The 20,525-nt window shown below is 44.9% G+C and overlaps 1 protein-coding gene across 1 annotated transcript in view; it reads left to right on the top strand.

The window, feature by feature from the left end:
• Positions 1-545: 545 nt before the first annotated feature.
• Positions 546-20,525, top strand: part of FKBP15 (FKBP prolyl isomerase 15) — a gene marked incomplete in the record, with an annotated part of 70,050 nt that continues 50,070 nt past the window's right edge. The window contains 2 exon segments of the mRNA XM_034793301.1: positions 546-729; positions 9,260-9,372. Of these exon segments, the coding sequence (XP_034649192.1) occupies positions 677-729; positions 9,260-9,372 (166 nt within the window).

Raw genomic sequence — 20,525 nt, 5'->3', positions numbered from 1 at the left:
CAACGAGGGGTTAAACCCTCTGCCTCCAGCGCTGCACAGACGTCAGTGACCCAGGCCTCGCCCGGCGGGCACGTGTCCCCGCCCCAGCCCCCAGGATCTGAGCCATCCCCCGCTAGCGGGCTCAGCCGCATCCCGCGGCCGGCCGGGTCCCCGCCGCACGGAGGGGGAGCGGCGGAGAGAAAGGGCCCGGGCGAGCCGGTGGCAGCGTTAGGAACGGAACCCAGGCGTCCGGGCTCCGCCGCCGGCTCAGGCTGCCGGGCCCAAGGCACGTGGGCTGGGGTCCGAGCCGGCTAAGAGGCGCGAGCAGGGCGACCCCTTCCAGGGACCGCCCCATGGCACTCACCGCTCCGGACCGGACACCGGCACAAGACTCATCCACCGCCGTCCCGGGCCCACTCAAGGGCTGCAGACCCCGCCCCCTCGGACGTGGCCTCGGAGCCTGGACCTGCCCCTGGAAGGCGGGATGTCTCTCCATTGGGCAACGCGATCCGCTCCCGGGACGGGATGGGCGCTATTGGTCAGTGTGGCAAAGGCCCGCCCCCAGGCCCAGCTGGAAAGCAAACGAGTCCTGAGGTGCTGCCGGGCGACTGTTTTGCGACACACGCTGGAGCTGCTTTGGCTGTTGTCCGGCTTCCGAGTGCAACCGGGCTGCTGAGACCGCCCGTCCTCAATCAGCATGTTCGGGGCCGCGGAGGAGGATGACGCGGATTTTTTGTCCCCTACAGGAGGGTGAGCGCCCCTGGGTGGGTCTGACAACCCCGCGGGGTGCCAGCAACTCTCCCTGCCCGCTCGCGCTGGCTCCCTGGCCTGGGCCCCCGACGGGCCTGTCTGAGGTGACCCGCGAGCCACAGGCCTAGGGGCTCCTGCTGCCCGCGCCCGGTATTCGCCGCACGGGGTCATTGTAGTCACCCCTGTTGCCCTGCTTCGCTTCCTGTCCCAAATCGCCGGCCGGACACGGGCTCTGCCGGGTCGTGGGGCTGGCCCTTTCCCCCGACGAGTGACTGACAGCGGGGGCCGGGCCGGGCCGCGCCGCCTCCTCCTCCCTTCGTGCATGGCCCTTGGCTGGCCGCTCCGGGACAGCTCAGTGGCACAGTCGGCTCCGGCGTGGGGCTGTCGGCCGGGCCTCTAACAGCGGAGTTGTACCGAGGTCGTCCTGGCGCCAGCCGTAGTGTCGCAGCATCGCCGCAGCGCTAGTAATCCTTCGCGAGGGGCTGCCGCGTTAGCATTGTCCTTTCGCTGCTGCTTATAAAAACAGCCCGTTAGCAACTTGAAACTGGAATCTTAACGCTCTTTGCCTTCATTTTGGCTGACTTGCTTTTCTGCTCTCCGATCTTAGTTGTTGGTGTAAGCCTGGTGAGTGGCTAGAAGGACCCATATAATGTGTTTGTGGATTCCTGAAGTTCGGGCAAAGGAAGGAGTGAATTTGGCAGCCAGTTACTTTGACAACATGCTTTGAAGGGAGATCCTTTTTATAATGAAGTAACTTCTCTCAAAGCTTCACTCTCTAGTCCAGTGTCTATTACAAATACAGTATTTATCTGGAGATGGCAACAGTCCTTTTGAAATGACTAGTCTAGGCAGGCCATAAGTGTAAGCTTGCTATAAATGGAATTGCAAAATGCACACTGCTTCAGTGTATTGAAATGGTAGGACACTTTCATTCAGCTTCACTGTAAATGTTTGATATCAGAGTAAAGTCTAGTCTTGTTCCACTGTGTTTCCAAGGGCTGCATTAGATACTGTAATCAGAGGAGTATTTTGAACAGTTGTCTTTCAACATTCCTGACTCTGGGGAAGAAAATGACAGGTCATGCTGGCTTTCATAAAGTAGTTTAGAAGTGAAACTACAGCTACAGGTGACTTGGAAGAATTCTTGTTTAAATGGCTAAGAAGTCCATAATGTTGACTCTTTCCTTAAGTGATAAAGGAATGTATTTCAGCCTCCTGTTTTAAGGCTGCTTTTGTTTAGAAATCTCTTAAAATATGCTAAGGAAAAACGTTCATGAGTGGCAGGATCCTGTTTTTAGAAACTATACAAATCTAAGATTATATAGGCTTTTTCATATGATGCAGCTTAATAGTTCTAGCAGTTGCTCTGGGATCATTGATCTTTACTTGAAAAAGTCCATGACTTTCACTATTGCTTCATGCTGTATATGCATTATATCCATTCAGAACTAACTAAAAGTGGTAGCGAAGCCCTGCTCTTTAAACTCTGCAGGGAGATTTAGGGCCCTATGTCTTTGAGTTCAGACTATTGTGAATTGCTGGTGCAAGGTTGTCACAAAATAAGAAACTACAGGTCAAATTTTGCAAGTGGAAAAATGCTCTTCAGAGAGAGAGTGTGTTAATAAATAAAAACTGCATTCTCAACCTGGCTCATTATTAAATGTGGCCTTTCAGTAAGTTGGGCTACAAAGGAAGCAAAGAGCTCATGCTGCCAGTCCTCATACAGCAGCAGGACTTCTGACTAACCACTACCCAGGAGAAGGCAGCTCTGGTGCAGTCAGAGCAGTATCATTTAAGTACTCCTCCAGGGCAGACAGAACTATTTGAGAATATAATGTTGTGAAATACCCTCCTCATTTTAAATCCCATACTAGGGAAATCTTGTTGGTACTTACAGTGACCCTTTGTGTTAGAGATGGGCAATGATCCAGAATAATTGTCAACTGAAAGGTAGAGAGATAAGGTAGTTGGTTTGGCAGTGCCAGTGCTGGTCACTGGCTCCCAATGGAAAACAATTGTCTTCCCCCTGAGGAGAAAATTCTTAGAGGACCCCCTTGTTGTATGAGGAAATATGGTCCAAGGGCCTGTGACTTGGGAGATCTAAGAATGCCTGTGTGTGTGCCCCCAACCCAGGTAGTCAGACTTCCACTAGCTCTCCTCCTGCTAGCTCACTAAAAATAGCAGTGTGGCGGTGGAGCACAGGTGGCGGCTTGGGATAGCTACCTGAGCTCAGTTGGTGGGGTGTGTGCACTTGGACTTAGGTGGCTAGCCTGAGCCATTGCCCATGCCGTAATATCCACTGCACTATTTTTAGCACACTAGCTCAAGAGGAGCTAGCGCAAATCTGTCTACCTGGTCTGGAGGCATGCTCCCAACTACGGTGTAGTCATACCCTCAGTTTCTCTGTGCCTCCATTCCTAATCTGCCCAATGGGGATAATAGCACTCTCTCTCCTAACTCACAGGTGTGGTTGCGTGTAAGGATAATGCACTAAAAGAGTGAGGTGCTCAGTTACTACACACAAGTACGATAGATACATGGTAGATTGAGAAAGGAAAGTTCCATCTATCATGACATCTGGTTTTTGGCTTGGCAGTTCCAATGCTGCTCACTGGCTCCCAGTGGAAAAAGGAGTAGTACTAGATCCCTCTAAAGCAAATCCAGTATGGTTGATGCCCTTATTTTCCAAAGTGTATCTACTCACAAATGTCTCTTTATTCTAAAGGTCATTTGAGTTTATTTTATAATTCACTTTTATTTAGGGTATCTATCTTCTCCCTGTGTCCTGTAGCCACCCTTACATGCAGAGTTGGCTCTGTGGTGCTCGTAGTTTTCTCACAGAAAAACATTATTGGGTTAAGTCGACCTAAGTTAAGCAACACCAGCTACGTGAATAATGTAGCTGGACTTGCTAAGACCCACTAAATTGATCCCCAGTGGATCAATCGCTGTAGTGTACAGTAAGTGTAGACAAGCCCGTATATTAGAAGACCTGTTGCTGCTTCCTTATTTTCAAAAGGAAGTGGAGTCAGGAGGGTGTGATGGTCTTGTGATGAGGTTAATTGTGAGTTTGCAAACGAAGTTAACTTGTGACCCATCTAAGTTTCTCTTCCATTTTTAGTTTTTGTAGATTTAAAAAAAAAAAAAAAAAAAAACTGAACACTAATCCCCTCTTCCCACAAACTTCTCAAGTACAAATGGCAATCAGTTGTTTGTAATATTCTACTTAGAAGATCACATGTGCTTTCAGAAAATCACTGCTGTGGAAAAAAAATGCTGTTTAAAATCAGTTTCTACTACTGCTTTTCCTGTGGGGAAATATGCTGAGGTACTACATTCCACAGAGAGCCGCAATAAAGCTTGGGCTCACCCCAGAATTTGTAATAGTGTTAGAAAAACAGTGTACAGAAAATGACCTTTCAGGGCATGCTGTCGGAAACATGGAGCCTGGAATATCTTTGTCAGGAAATCTGTGAGTTTGTTTTCGTAGGGGTAGTTTGATTTTATAGACATTCTCTTGGCTACACTTGCGAGCTACAGCGCTGTAAAGCCTCCCACAGTGCTGTAACTCACTCCCCGTCCACACTGGCAGGGCACTTGCAGCGCTGTATCTCCCTGGGTACACCGCTGCAGGTACTCCACCTCCCTGAGAAGCATAAGACATACAGCGGTGTGGCTATGACTCTCCCCTGTGAGTGTGTACCAGGAATCAACCTGCAGCGCTGTACTGATCACCTTGTCAAGTGGCCAATCCTCTCCATTGTTGTGACCGGCTGCAGGAATGTGGAAGTGCCGGTTTCAAAGCTCATACCACAGAAAAAAAGCAAACCGTTTGCTGTTTGCGTTGAGTGAGTGAATGAATGAGCAGGGGGCCAGGAGTTAGGAACTTGCAAAATAGAGTGCTGACACACTCCAAAAAGCACTCTCTCTCTCCCTCCACACTCCCTGTCACACTCCACCCCCTCGCCCCCCCGTTTTGAAAAGCACGTAGCAACCACATGAATGCTGGGATAGCTGCCCATAATGCACTGCTCCCAACACTACTGCAAATGTTGCAAGTGTGGCCACACCACGGCGCTGTCAGCTGTCAGTGTGGACAGACTGCAGCGCTTTCCCTACTCAGCTGTACGAGCACAGCGCTGTACAGCTGCAAGTGTAGCCAAGGCCTTGGTGGTAGCTGAAACCTCACAATCTGTACTTAAAACTGAACCTCAGCCATAATACCACACTCTCAGTTGCTATTCAGAACAAGCCTTTTGAGTTTTTGATCTCATAATGGACTAATAGCTCTTTTTTTTCTATTATCCATTTAATATGGAAGTTCACTAAAATGAAGGAAGTCTAGCAATGTTTTCTCTCTAAAATGCAGTATGAAATAAAGTTACAGTATAAGCCAAATCTTCTTGACCTTAGTAATAGACTCAAGTTCTCAATCTGTTCAGCTTAATAATAGAAGGTTGGTTGCAGTCTATAAGTCTCTGTGTGGGGAACAAATATTTGATAATGAGCTCTTTAATACAGCAGACAACGTTATAAAGAGCCAGTGGCTGGAAGTAGAAACTAGACAAATTCAAACAGGAAATAAGGTGGCAGTTTTTAAATCAAGATTGGGTGCTTTTCTAGAAGATCTGCTCTGGTTCAAAATTATTTTGGGGGAACTTCTCTGGCCTATGCTATGCAGGTCAGATTAGATTATCACAATGGTTCCTTCTGCCCTTAGAATCAAAGAATATGAATGTGATAAAAAGAAAAAGAAAAGAATTGAACTTTTAGGGCAGGAGTGGTGTCGAAGAATTCATTAAAATTCTAATTTTATTGCTGGATGTTACTTGGGCAGGAAAAAATATCTTTTTGCCTTTTCTCTGATGTAAAAAGTTATCAAGGCTGTACATTTTATAGTTTGCTGGACTGTGCTCCTAAACACCCTTTGTTCCTATGTTTCTTAAACTGTGCATCACAATACCAAAGTACACATTAAAATACATTAAATCATGAAGTTTCCTTGCTTTGATAGATTTCGCCGTCCCCCCCCCCCCCCCCCCACACACCCCCAAGGAGCAGGAAACAGACTTAAAGTATGTAAGGCTTTCATTCATACAATTGAGATGTCAGATGTAAACTCTAAATCAGGGGTCGGCAATCTTTCAGAAGTAGTGTGCCGAGTCTTCATTTATTCACTCTAATTTAAGGTTTCGCCTGCCAGTAATACATTTTAACATTTTTAGAAGATCTCTTTCTATAAGTCTATAATGTATAACTAAACTATTGTTGTATGTAAAGTAAATAAGGCTTTTAAAATGTTTAAGAAGCTTCATTTAAAATTAAATTAAAATGCAGAGCCCCCCAGACTGGTGGCCAGGACCTGGGCAGTGTGAGTGCCACTGAAAATCAGCTCGCATGCCGCCTTCGGCACCCGTGCCATAGGTTGCCTACCCCTTCTCTAAATGAAATGTGCTGGAGGAGGGAAGCATTGCAAGCCTAGACCACAGCAGCATTGTGGAAGAGAAGTAGTAATGAAACTGACTAGAGTAGTTCAATTGTGAAACTTCAAAGTAAACCTGTAGTATGAAAGATGCAAAGTAAATTAGATCAACACTCTTCCACCCTTAGTTCCCTAAGGTGGTAGTGGTAATGCAGTCAAGAAAAAACAAGATTTTTAATATTAATTAAATCTAATTTTTAAAGAGGTATTTCTTGCACACCAGTTTTGTTTGGTAATAGGTGTACATTAACATCTGAAAATGAGGCTGTCTTCAAAGACTGAAAGCAGCTATGCGTTAAATTCTTGATACAGTAATAAGTATGCTCTTACAGTTTTTTAGGGATGAACACTACGAATAATAGGGGTTGCTCACATTACATCGTACTAATATTTACTTAACCATAAAAATAAAATCATATCCATTCGATAGTAAGCAGTCTTTAGCCATTAGCCAGTGAACTCATAGAATCATGGGATGCAGAGTCCTGCACTTAGGAAGGAAGAAACCGACTGGCTAAGCAGCAGTTTTGCTGAAAAGAAACTGGAGGTTACAGTGGAAGAGAAGCTGGATATGAGTCAGCAGTGTGCCCTTGTTGCCAAGAAGGCCAACGGCATATTGAGCTGTATTAGTAGGAGCATTGCCAGCAGATCGAGGGAAGTGATTATTCCCCTCTATTCGACACTGGTGAGGCCACACCTGGAGTGTAGCATCCAGTTTTGTTCCCCCCCACTACAGAAGGGATGTGAACAAATTGGAGAGATTCCAGCAGAGGGCAACGAAAATAAGGGGGCTGGGGCATATGACTTATGAGGAGAGACTGAGGGAACTGGGGTTATTTAATCTGCAGAGAAAAAGAGTGAGGGGCAATTTGATAGCCTTCAACTACCTGAAGCGGGGTTCCAAAGAGGATGGAGCTAGGCCGTTCTCAGTGGTGGCAGATGACAGAACAAGGAGCAGTGGTTTTAAGTTGCAGTGGGGGAGGTCTAGAAAAAAGGGAAGGAGGAGGATCCGGGGAACTACAGGCCAGTCAGCCTCACCTCAGTCCCTGGAAAAATCATGGAGCAGGTCCTCAAGGAATCAATTATGAAACACTTAGAGGAGAGGAAAGTGATCAGGAACAGTCAGCATGGATTCACCAAGGGGAAGTTGTGCCTGACTAACCTAATTGCCTTCTATGATGAGATAACTGGCTCTGTGGATGAGGGGAAAGCAGTGGATGTGTTATTCCTTGACTTTAGCAAAGCTTTTGATACTGTCTCCCACAGTATTCTTGCCGCCAAGTTAAAGAAGTATGGGCTCGATGAATGGATTGTAAGGTGGATAGAAAGCTGGCTAGATCGTCGGGCTCAACGGGTAGTGATCAATGGCTCCATGTCTAGTTGACAGCCGGTTTCAGGCGGAGTGCCCCAAGGGTCGGTCCTGGAGCCGGTTTTGTTTAATATCTTTATTAATGATCTGGAGGATAGTGTGGACTGCACTCTCAGCAAGTTTGCAGATGACACTAAACTAGGAGGCGTGGTAGATATAATAGAAGGTAGGGATCGGATACAGAGGGACCTAGACAAAATAGAGGATTGGGCCAAAAAAAAAACCTGATGAGGTTCAACAAAGATAAGTGCAGCGTCCTGCACTTAGGATGGAAGAATCCCATGCGCTGCTACAGACTAGGGACCGAATGGCTAGGTAGCAGTTCTGCAGAAAAGGACCTAGGGATCACAGTGGACGAGAAGCTGGATATGAGTCAACAGTGTATAAGTAGGGGCATTGCCAGCAGATCGAGGAACGTGATCGTTGCCATGTATTCGACATTGGTGAGGCCTCATCTGGAATGCTGTGTCCAGTTTTGGGCCCCACACTACAAGAAGGATGTGGAAAACATTGGAAACAGTCCAGCAGAGGGCAACAAAAATGATTAGGGGTCTGGAGCACATGACTTATGAGGAGAGGCTGAGGGAACTGGGATTGTTTAGTCTCCAGAAGAGAAGAATGAGGGGGGATTTGATAGCAGCCTTCAACTACCTGAAGGGGGGTTCCAAAGAGGATGGCGCTCGGCTGTTCTCAGTGGTGGCAGATGACCGAACAAGGAGCAATGGTCTCAAGTTGCAGTGGGGGAGGTCCAGGTTGGATATTAGGAAACACTATTTCACTAGGAGGGTGGTGAAGCACTGGAATGGGTTCCCTAGAGAAGTGGTGGAATCTCCATCCTTAAAGGTTTTTGAGGCCCGGCTTGACAAAGCCCTGGCTGGGATGATTTAGTTGGGAATCGGTCCTGCTTTGAGCAGGTGATTGGACTAGATGACTTCCTGAGGTCTCATCCAACCCTAATATTCTATGATTCATTCTGATTCTCTTTATCTAGATTGCTGCTGTTTGGTTTCTAGCACTCAAAGGGAATGCTCTTAATTTCTTCTCTGCTTTCTTAAAAAAACGTGTGTTTAAAAAATGCTTTACATCCTTAACTCCTGTATCTCCATTGTCTATAAATGTCTGCAGTTGAGGGCCCTGGGGTATATCAGTGTGCATCTTTATATGGAGCAATTCAGTTTTGTTGTTCTCTCAGTCTTGAGTACTCGTGGCACCTTAGAGACTAACAAATTATATATATAATCTTCCTACTGTATGTTCCACTCTATACATCTGATTAAGTGGGTTTTAGCCCACGAAAGCTTATGCCCAAATAAATTTGTTAGTCTCTAAAGTGCCACAAGTACTCCTTGTTCTTTTTGCGGATACAGACTAACATGGCTACCACTCTGAAATCAATCTTGAGTGTGTATTAGGTTTGGGGAAGCATAACAAAATGGTTGTTCTCTATAATCCCCACTACAAATAGTTAAAATGATTTGTGCATCTAAAACTCCAGTTTTTTCCAAATTTAGTGATCAGTTAGTCAGTACTAAGCTATTTTATTTCAATTCAACTACGGGTCTCTAAAACAGCAAATGACACTTTTATCTTGGTATAATTTAAAGTTAGCAACTTCCCTGTTCTTTAAAAAATCAAGAAAACTGTCCCATAAACAAAATGAATGATTTATTTTCTCTTAGCAGCGCCAGATTGGCCTCTCTCTTTGGATTGGATCAGACAGTATCAGTCCATGGAAATGAATTCTTCCAATATACAGCACCAAAACAGCCTAAAAAAGGCCAAGCAGCAGCGAGTAAGTAACTGGTGTGATGAATGTGTGAATTCTAGCAATTTTTATTATTCTTATGCATGCCTCAGTTTCCCTCTGGGCTTTGCGGCACTATGCACTGAGTGTGAAGAGAAGGGATGGGACAAAGTGTTAACAAACTGAACAAAGTCTACACGTGTGACGGGAAAATCTAGAATATACAATGGAAACCCCAGTGCTCGGAACATTCACGCTTCGCAACCAACACCTCAGAGGAAGGAAATTCACCATCTTACTCTGCTCTCAGGGACGCAGAGCAAAGCCCCTGAGCTGGAGACAGTGCTGTTAGGTGGCTGTGGTAAGAGCTAAATTCACAGACACGTGGCTCTCATGTGGGGCTAAGACAAAGGAATAGAGACAGAAAGGAAGCAAAGATGCTTGCTACAGCAGCATGTCTCAAGAGTGCCCTAGAATTTGCTGTCTTAACCTTTGCTTCTCTATGTAGATCTAAGGACTTTCAGATTCCTTATCCCAGGTGACTAACAAATTATTACATTGTTTTGAAAAAGCTAAAAAAATAAATTAATGGAGATATCCTATCTCCTAGAACTGGAAGGGACCTTGAAAGGTCATCAAGTCCAGCCCCCGCCTTCACTAGCAGGACCAAGTACTGATTTTTGCCCCAGATCCCCAAGTGGCCCCTTCAAGGATTGAACTCACAACCCTGGGTTTAGCAGGCGAATGCTCAAACCACTGAGCTTTCCCTCCCCCCCGTATTTGCAGCTGCCTGATGTTGCTGCAAATACATACTGAGAGGCATTGCTCTGAGAAAAGGTACAGAACAAGTCTCATACAGTTGTCTGTCTTGGCTTCCGGGAGCCCCTAAGAGGGATTGCAAGCACCCAACGGCCCAGTTTTGGAGCTGTGGAGGCCATGGGCCTGCCCCTCTGGAACTGTGTGGAACCTTGGAGTCTGTCACACTAAAGGGGTCCCTCCCAAGGGATTGGTTACAGGCAAGGGCATAGATCAGACCCTGTGAACCCATGACAACTGGGTTACACGCGTGAATAGCAAACCTTCTAGACGTGTGTTGCTGGCTAGAAAAGAGAACTAAGGCCAAGACTAACAGCAAACTAACTTAGTCTTTTAATGAATAACCTACAGCAGTAGACAGGGCCTTTTGTATTTTAAGATACCTTGGAATTTACCACAGTCTCTTGCAATAAAATAGTGCTCAGGAGTATAAGCTCTCGCTTAAAGTTTCCAGGCTTCAAGGTGCTAAAGAGAGCATTGAAAATATTAACTAAATGTAAATAAATTAAAAAATCCAAGGTTGTCTCATAGTTTCAAGCTGTCTGCAGACTCAATCTGACAACTCTGAAGTGCCCCAATTGTCTCAACGGCCTGGGAACTATGAAACTTAGAGCATGTCTACTCTTACCTCGAGCGATCAATCCAGTGGGGGTTGATTTATCGCGTCTAGTGAAGACTCAATAAATCGACCACCGAGCGCTCTCCCGTCAACTCCTGTACTCCACCGGAGCGAGAAGCGTAGGTGGAGTCGACGGGGGAGCGTCAGCAGACGACCTACCGCAGTGAAGACACAGCGGTAAATAGATCTAAGTACGTAGACTTCAGCTGTTATTCACGTAGCTGAAGTTGCGTAACTTAGTTCGTGTTTGTTTGTTTTTTTCCCCCCCCCCCCCCCCCTCCTTCCCCCCCCCCCCCAACAGGCCTAAGACAGCAATTTAAATTTCAATGTTAACTCTTTCATTGCTGAGTAGTTCACCAGAAACATCCGGCTAAGGCTTGAATCTTGAAATGCCAGACTATTTTCTGTTTTCTCAGTTACCAACTGCCAAAACTTTAACACCTTCTCCTGACAACTTTGCATGGTTCTGAACTGTCAATACATAAATCTGGTTGCTGCAGATTGAGGCCTAGGCCAGAGAACAGTGTCTTCATGCTGCCTAATACCAATAATTGCTGCTGTCAGCTGATACATAATGAGCTGCTTGAAGATGGCCCAGGTCTGTGTTTCAATGGCTCTTTGCAGCCCTCTAACTTTGTGTCGCGTTCTCCATTATAAACTCTTAAGGCATCTATAATTCTGCTTAGCTTGCTGTTGGGAAATCCTCTTCTTGGACCAGATAGCAAATGTAGATAGCTTTGTTTCCGTTAGTTTATCTGTATTGGTTGTCTAGCTGCTAGTAAAAACATAAGGTGTTTTGAGGCGTTAAAAGTGCCTGAAGTAGCCGAATTATTAAAGGTGCACGCATTTTACTATGCATGTGCCTTTGCACTGAGCATGCTGAAGGTCATGTTTGTTCTTCTGACTAGGCTGGGTATTAAAAGTGAGCTCTGCTCTTTGAGGTCCAGAAAACCCTGTCTTGTTATATTTCAATATTCTGCCTGATCAGTTGAATCATGTAGAGCATCAAGGTGTGCATGCACATCAAGTTAGTGTCCTGCCCACCAGAAATATAAGGTTCTAATTTCCTCATCAGAGAGCAGCGGGCTTTTTATTTTTTTATTTTTTTTAAAGGTGCATGTTCTTGTTTTAAATCACTTCAATTTTTGATGGGACCAAAATGTGTATACTAAGGGCCAGATATTTAAATGTGTCTAATGCCTATTGACTTTAAGTTAAGCACTGATAGTTGGGCCTACAAATTTATTCTAATTGTGAATTTATTTGTAAAAAGTAGTTCCTAAGATGTCACAATAACCTACAAGAGCAAATCCTGATGGGAAAAGTTGCGAAAGGGAGACTCATAGATTCTAAGGTCAGAAGGGACCATTATGATCGTCTAGACTGATCTCCTGCACAACACAGGCCACAGAATCTCACCCACCGACTCCTGTAATAAACCCCAAACCTATACCTGAACTTTTGAAGTCCTCAAATCATGGCTTAAAGACTTCAAGGTGCAGAGAATTCTCCAGCAAGTGATCCGTGCCACATGCTGTAGAGGAAGGTGAAAAGCTTCCAGGGCCTCTGCCAATCTGCCCTGGAGGAAAATTCCTTCCTGACCCCAAATATGGTGATCAGCTAAACCCAGAGCATGTGGGCAAGACTTACCAGCCAGACATCCAGGAAAGAATTCTCTGTAGAACTCAGATCCCACCCCATCTAACATCCCATCACAGGCCTTTGGGCATATTTGCTGCTAATAGTCAAAGATCAATTAATTGCCAAAATTAGGTTATCCCATCATACCATCCCCTCCATAAACTTATCAAGCTTAATCTTGAATATGTCTTTTGCACCCCATGTTTCCCTTGGAAGGCTGTTCCAGAACTTCACACCTCTGATGGTTAGAAACTTTCGTCTAATTTCAAGTATAAACTTTCTGATGGCCAGTTTATATCCATTTGTTCTTGTGTCCAGATTGGTACTGAGCTTAAGTAATTCCTCTCCCTCCCTGGTATTTATCCCTCTGATATATTTATAAGAGCAATCATATCTCCCTTTAGCCTTCTTTTGGTTAGGCTAAACAAGCCAAGCTCTTTGAGTCTCCTTTCATAAAACAGGTTTTCCATTCCTCGGGTCACCCTAGTAACCCTTCTCTATACCTGTTCCGGTTTGAATTAATCTTCTTAAACATGGGAGACCAGAATTGCACACAGTATTCCAGATGAGGGCTCACCAGTGCCTTGTATAATGGTACTAACACCTCTTTATCTCTACTGAAAATACCTCGCCTGATACATCCCAAGACCCGTTAGCTTTTTTCACAGCCATATCACATTGGTGACTCATAGTCATCCTTTGATCAATACTTGGAGGTCCTTCTCCTCCTCTGTTACTTCCAACTGATGTGTCCCCAGTTTATAACAAAAATTCTTGTTGTTAATCCCTAAATGCATAACCTTGCACTTTTCATTATTAAATTTCATCCTATTACTATTACTCCAGTTTACAAGGTCATCCAGGTCTTCCTGTACGATATCCCGGTCCTTCTCTGTATTGGCAATACCTCCCAGCTTTGTGTCATCTGCAAACTTTATTAGCACACACCCACGTTTCGTGCCGAGGTTAGTAATAAAAAGATTAAATAAGATTGGTCTCAAAACCGATCCCTGAGGAACTCCACTAGTAACCTCCCTCCAGCCTGACAGTTTACCTTTCAGTCTGAGCCGTTGTAGTCTCCCCTTTAACCAGTTCCTTATTCACCTTTCAATTTTCATATTGATCCCCATCTTTTCCAATTTAACTAATAATTCCCCATGTGGAACTGTATCAAATGCCTTACTGAAATCCAGGTAAATTAGGTCCACTGTGTTTCCTTTGTCTAAAAAATCTGTTACCTACCTTCTCAAAGAAGGAGATCAGGTTGGTTTGGCACGACCTACCTTTTGTAAAACATGTTGTATTTTGTCCCAATTACCATTGACCTCAGTGTCCTTAACTACTTTCCCTTCAGAATTTTTTTCCAAGACCTTGCATACTATAGATGTCAAAGTAACTGGCCTGTAGTTAGCCGGATAACTTTTTTTTTTTTTTTTTTTTTTTTTTCCCCTTTCTTAAAAATAGGAACTACACCTCTACCCTGATATAACACTGTCCTCAGGAGCTAAAAAATCTTACCGCGTTATAAGTGAAACCGCGTTATATCGAACTTGTTTTGATCTGCTGGAGCGCGCAGCCCTGCCCCTCCCTGGAGCGCTGCTTTACCGCATTGTATCCGAATTGGTGTTATATCGGGTCGCATTTTATTGGGGTAGAGGTGTACGTTAGCAATTTTCCAGTCATATGGTACAACCCCTGAGTTTACAGATTCATTAAAAATTCTTGCTAATGGGCTTGCAATTTCATATGCCAGTTCCTTTAATATTCTTGGATGAAGATAATCTGGACCCCCCCGATTTAGTGCCATTAAGCTGTTCGAGTTTGGCTTCTACCTCGATTTGTGGTAATATCTACCTCCATAGTCTCATTCCCATTTGTCATCCTGTCATTATTCCTAAACTCCTCATTAGCCTCATTAAAGACTGAGGCAAAATATTTGTTTAGATATTGGGCCATGTCTAGATTATCCTTAACCTCCACTCCATCCTCAGTGTTTAGCAGTCCCACTTTTTCTTTCTTTGTTTTCTTCTTATTTATATGTCTATAGAACCTTTTACTACACCTCTACCTCAATATAACGCTGTCTTCGGGAGCCAAAAAATCTTAACGTGTTATAGGTGAAACCGCGTACTATCGAAATTGCTTTGATCCACCGGAGTGCGCAGCCCCGCCCCGCGGAGCACTGCTTTACCACGTTATATCCGAATTTACGTTCTATCGGGTCGCGTTATATTGGGGTAGAGGTGTATTTGTTTTAATTTCCTTTGCAAGGTCCAACTCTACCTGGCTTTTAGCCTTTCCCACTTTATCTTACATGTTCTGACCTCAATAAGGTAGTTTTCTTTGCTGATCCCTCCTATCTTCCACTCCTTGTAGGCTTTCTGCTTTTCCTTAATCACCTCTCTGAGATGCCTCCTCATCCTGCTTGGTCTACAACTCCTGCCTATGAATTTTTCCCCTTTCTTGGGATGCAGGCTTCTGATAGTTTCTGCAACGTTGACTTGAAGTAATTCCAGGCCTTCTCCGCCTTTAGATCCCCAAGTTCTTCAGTCCAGTCCACTTCCCTAACTAATTTTCTTAATTTTTTTAAAGTTAGTCCTTTTGAAATCAAAAACCTTAGTCACAGATCTATTTTTGTTTATCCTTCCATTCAGTTTGAACTGAAGTAGCTCATGATTGCTTGAACCAAGGTTGTCCCCTACAACCATTTCTTCTAATGGTCCTCACTACTCACCAAAACCAAATCTAAAATGGCATCCCCTCTTGTTGGTTCAGCAACTACTTGGTGAAGGAATCCATCAGCTATCGCATCTAGGAAAATCTGAGCCCTATTATATTAATAGCACTGGTCCTCCAGTCTATATCTGGGAAGTTAGTCTCCCATGATCACACAATTCCCATTAGTATTTACTTCATTAAAAACATTAAAGAGGTCTCTATCCATATCCAAATCGGTCTATACACACCCCAAGCACTATCCCAGGGGAGGCTCTAGTAGCTTTCTTCCCCAATGTCATTTTTGCCCAGACAGACTCTCTTATCCATTCCATCACTTCTTATTTCTTTACAGTCTACTGCATCATTGCTATACAATGCTACTCCACCACCTTTACCTTTATTTCTGTCTTTCCTAAACAGCACATACCCTTCAATACCTGTACTCTAGTCATGACTACTATTCCACCATGTTTCTGTTATCCCTACAATATCTGGTTTCACTTCCTGCACTAGTAGCTCTAGTTACTCCATTTCGTTACCTAGGTTCCTCGCATTGGAGTACAAACATCTTAATTTTTGCTATTTAGCCTCGCTCACATTCTTTACCTGATTAGGCACGGACATTCTACCGCCAGTATTACCTATTAGACTAGAATCTACAGTACCCTTCCTCCTTTTGTCCATTCTCCTACCCATGACTGTATCCTTTCTTACTTCGTTTTCTTCCCTCTCAGTGTTAAAATCCGGCATGGCGATTACCTGGTCATCTCCTCCAGATTCCTAGTTTAAAGCTCTCTTAATCAGTTGTGCCAGCCTCCATCCTAGAAGTCTATTTCCCTCCTTACTCAGGTTAAGTCCATCCCAAGAGAACAATCCTCTGTCCATGAATGCCTCCTAGCGGCCATGCATTCCAAAGCCCTCCTTATAACACCGCTGCCTGAGCCATCTGTTGATCATCATAATCTTGTCACACCTTTGTTGCCTTTCTCTAGGAACAGATAGAATCCCACTGAAGATCACCTGAGCCTTGATTTCCATAAACGTCTTCTCCAGCCTGATACGTTCCAGTGAGAATCTAGCCGTATCATTTGTTCCCACATGAAGGACTGTCCGGGGATTCTTTCCCACTCCCGTTAGGATCCTCTTCAGCCTCAGGTCCACATCCTATATCTTAGCACCTGGCAGATAGCACACTCTTCTGTTCTCTGGATCTGCTGTGGTTACAAGGCCTGTCTATTTTTCCCCAGTAAGGAGTCCCCAATCATGTCGACCTGCCTTTTCCTGGTGATGGTGTGATTCTCCGGTCTATCCCCTGTTCCCTCTGGCTGCAAGTCCTCTCGGTTCCTATTCTCCCTTGCAATCCTCTGCAACCCATCCTGTATCCTCCTGGGGCTCATATTTGGCGTTATCTCCATTGACTCTTCCCCTTTTCCTATAGGACTAGCTGCTCTTCTCTTCGTCCTTGCCCTCTCACCTTCAGTGACCACCTGTTGTACCCCTTCTTCATTTTCCAACTCTGCAAACCTGTTCCTGAGCTCTATTTCTCCGTCACTGGCCCGACTTTTCCTCTGCCTGGTTCTCTTAGTCACATGCTTCCACTGTCCATTTTCTTCACCCAACAGTCTCCTCTCAGAGTTCTTTGGTCCTGCTTCCATCTGCAAGTCTGAGCTTTTCCCTTCAGACTACTCGTGTCTTTGCTCCATCATCTGCTTGAACTCCCTTCTAAACTCAACCAGAGTTTCCACCTGCATCTCCAATCCTCGGATCTTTTCTTCCATCAGCTCTATCAGGTGGCAGTTCTTGCAGACGAAAGTCTTTTCAGGTACCCCCTTCAAGATCATGTACATACCGCAGCTTCCACATCCGGTCATCTTCATTGTGTCCTCCACTGCTTGGGTCACTACCACTGCTGCCTCTGTATCGGTCATAGCCTTCCCACCTAAGTCCTGTTAGTCCAGGAAACACAAACCAAACCAAAACACTACCACCCACAGCAAAACAAACCCGCAACGAGCACCACAACACTGCCAAAACACCACACACTCCCTTCACTAGCCTATCTGTTCCTCTGCCTAGTTCTCCTAGTCTTCCCCCAAAAAACTTCCCTTGCAAACTCCCTCTCAAACTCCCCTGTTTACAGCTCTGTTTGCTGGCTCCTGTGCCACTGCAACTGTCTGAATTAGTCCAAACAAAAAGTTCTACTGTGTTAAGATTATGCTAGGTAGGTAGACAAGAAAAGTGTGGAACCATAAATTGGTGTATTGGAAACTAGGCCCAATTGGTGGATAAAATAAAAGGATGGGCTATTCCACCCATCACTCCCTTTCTGGTTCCATAAAGAGACTTTGGGAAGAAAAATTAGCTATTGCAGCAAGCTTCACCCTCATGACTGCCAACTGATCCTGAAAGTTGTCCTGACTAGACTGGCCCAAAAGAGAGAGGGAGCCAGATGGCATTGCGACCTCCACGGGCTGGAATCCAAAAAACCCCTGGGATGTGAGAGACTCCCCCCCCCCCCCCCCCCCCTTATTTCTTGTCTTTCCTATCCCTCTACTTTTTTCTTCTGTCTAATGAGTCTGGTTTAGCCAGTTAAGACTGAATATTTTGTGACACTGCTGTTAGCTTGTGACCAGAGAGGGAATGAAAGGCAGTGCTCTAAACACCCCAATGCTGGTACAAGTTTATCAAGTCTTTGAGTAGCTCATCAGACCATGTGATTGACCTGAACAGTAACTCCTCACTTAAAGTCATCCCAGTTAATGTTGTTTTGTTGTTATGTTGCTGACCTATTAAAGAACATGCTCGTTTAAAGTTGTGCAATGCTCCCTTGTAACATCCTTTGGCAGCCACTGGCTTTGTACACTGCTTGCAGGAAGAGCAGCCCGTAGGAGCGAGCTGGTGGGGGCTTGGAACCAGGAAGGACTGGCAGCCCCCCTATCAGCTCCCCGTTCCTCTAAGTTCTCTTTGCGGCAGCCACCCAACAAGCTATCAATTGCTGCCAGCAGTTCAGCTGTCCTTCCCTTCTCCCCCCCGCCCCTTCCCCCCTCACTGCCATGTGCTACTCCTGCCCTCTGCCTTGGAGCTGCTCCCCCGAGTCTCCTGCTTGCTGTGCAGGTGGGGAGGGGACGAGGGGAGCTAATGTCAGGTTGTCCCCCTCCCCCCGGCTCCTGCACCCCACTTACCCCATCTTCATAGAGCGGGAGGGACAGACACAACAGGGATCAGGACAGAGGGAGCATCCTGGCAGCAGCTTCTGTCTCAACTTGCTGATCTACTTAAAAAAGCAGTGTACTTAGAGTAGGGTCAGCGTTCTTAAAGGGGCAATGCGCACACACACACGGTGTGTGTGTCTGTCTGTCATGCTGTCTCCCCTCCCTCCATTCGTGCTGCCTTGTAGATTGTGAGGCTACATTAACAACCAGTTGACCCTTGAGGGCTCAGCTGATTGCTTGTTCATCATTTAGCAGTAAGGCATTCCCTGGGAAATATCACACCCTCTGACTTCACCATCTCAACCAAGGTTCGCAATCATTGCTGTGTACCAGTATTAAATTATTTGTTTAAAACTTTGTGTGTGTGTGTGTGTGTGTGTGTGTGTGTGTGTGAGATATATAATAGTCTTTTGTCCTGGAACCTAACCCCACCTATTTACATTAATTCTTATGGGGAAATTGGATTCGCTTAATTTCATTTCGCTTAGTCGCATTTTTTAGGAACATAACTGCAACATCCAGCTTTGAGGCTGCAAGTGAGAGTCCTCACCAGAGATAGAAGCTGCATTTTCTCTTTTCTTTCCCCTCCTGGTGTGTTCCATTTCCTAAAAAGAAAAAAAAATCGACCTTAAGTACAACAGCTCCAGTCCATCTCAACTAACTTCTCTTTTCCTCCAAAGGACAGTTATTCCATCTTTAATACCAACTAACAGACTGTCAAACAAGTGTGTTTTCCTTTAGCTGGAGAGAGATTTTAGAAGGAAAAGGGAACAAGGGATGTTGTTAAAATGAAAGCCTTACTTAGTACTTTTCAAATGCTTCAACTTTTTCCTTTTCTGTATCTTTAATAAAAGGATTTTAATTGTTTGCCTACTAAGCAGGCTGAGGTCTCTGTAAACCAAACCTTGAACCTTGTTTAATGTTGGCCTGTGATTGCCTTATGATAACACCTTTAGCCCACATGTATTCCATCTTAATTAATACAGCAGCACCTAAATAACTTCAGGAATGTTTTGTGTTAAGTCCCTTCAAGTAACCAAACAAAACTTGCCTGACCTGATGTACTGTATCTGGCATCCATAATTTCTTCAATCTATTGTTCCTTCTACAGTACATGTAAGATGGCAGGGAGGTATTTGCCATCAATATTCATTTTATGATGCACAATGCTTGTATGATTTTCTCTGTGTGTGTGTGTGTGTGTGTGTGTGTGTGTTGGCAAGCAGTTTTTCAAATTATACAGTACATTACAGTCTGTACTTCACTGTACAGTATGAATAGTAAAACAACTGCTCAGGGTGTGTAAAAATGCAAAGTAAAGGATTCAGTTGCTGCTGTTGGGAACTATCACTGTTGTGATTGGAACAGACCACAGATCTCTTGAGATGTCAGTAGGCATGTTTTCCCTTTTTATCAGTACATAGCATTTCTCTAGTATTTCACCCAAAGCTCTTCACAAAACGTGAACAAATTTTACCTTCATATTACCGCTGAGTAAGTGAGAGTTCAGCATGGAACAGGGTCCCTTGTCTTAGGGCTTGTCTGTATGGAGACTTAGTGCATGGTAAGTTGCAGCATGTATCTAGAGCACCTCAGCCTGCTGCACATAAAGTGATTATGTGGACTCTGCTATTGCGCACTAGAATTTCCCTTTTTCACTTTGACCTATTACACTGTTAAACAGCAGTAGGTCAACGTGCACTAGAAACTCCTAGTGTACAGTAGTAGGGTCCACATGGACACTTAGTGCATAGCAGGCTGGTGCACTGTAGATTTACACCCTGGCTTGCTGCACACAGTCTGCTTACAGACAAGCCCCAAGCAAGGGACTCTGTTCTATTCTAAACTCTAAGTAAACTAAGGATTGAACTTCAGCCTTGGTAGTTTCCTTGGCTTGTTTGGGAAATGGAATACTGTTGAACAGTGACCTTTTGGTTGGATTATCTATTACCTGGGTAAAACCATAATGATGGCTATCCCAATGATCCTGTCAGTTGCTGTCCCCTTTCACCCTCCATTTGAGATTTGCTGCAATGACAGCTTTGCAACAACTCTAGGGTTACCATACGTCCGGATTTTCCCGGACATGTCTGGCTTTTTGGGCCTCAAATCCCCGTCCAGGGGAAAATCCCAAAAAGCTGAACATGTTCGGGAAAATAGGGAGGGGCCGGCGCCGCTGGGTGCTGGGCCGGGGG

The sequence above is a fragment of the Trachemys scripta genome, chromosome 17 (genome assembly GCF_013100865.1).
Source record: "Trachemys scripta elegans isolate TJP31775 chromosome 17, CAS_Tse_1.0, whole genome shotgun sequence".
In the NCBI taxonomy this organism is placed as follows: domain Eukaryota; kingdom Metazoa; phylum Chordata; order Testudines; family Emydidae; genus Trachemys; species Trachemys scripta.
The sequence above is the reverse complement of the archived record's forward strand: the minus strand, read 5'-3'. Positions and strand labels throughout refer to the sequence as shown.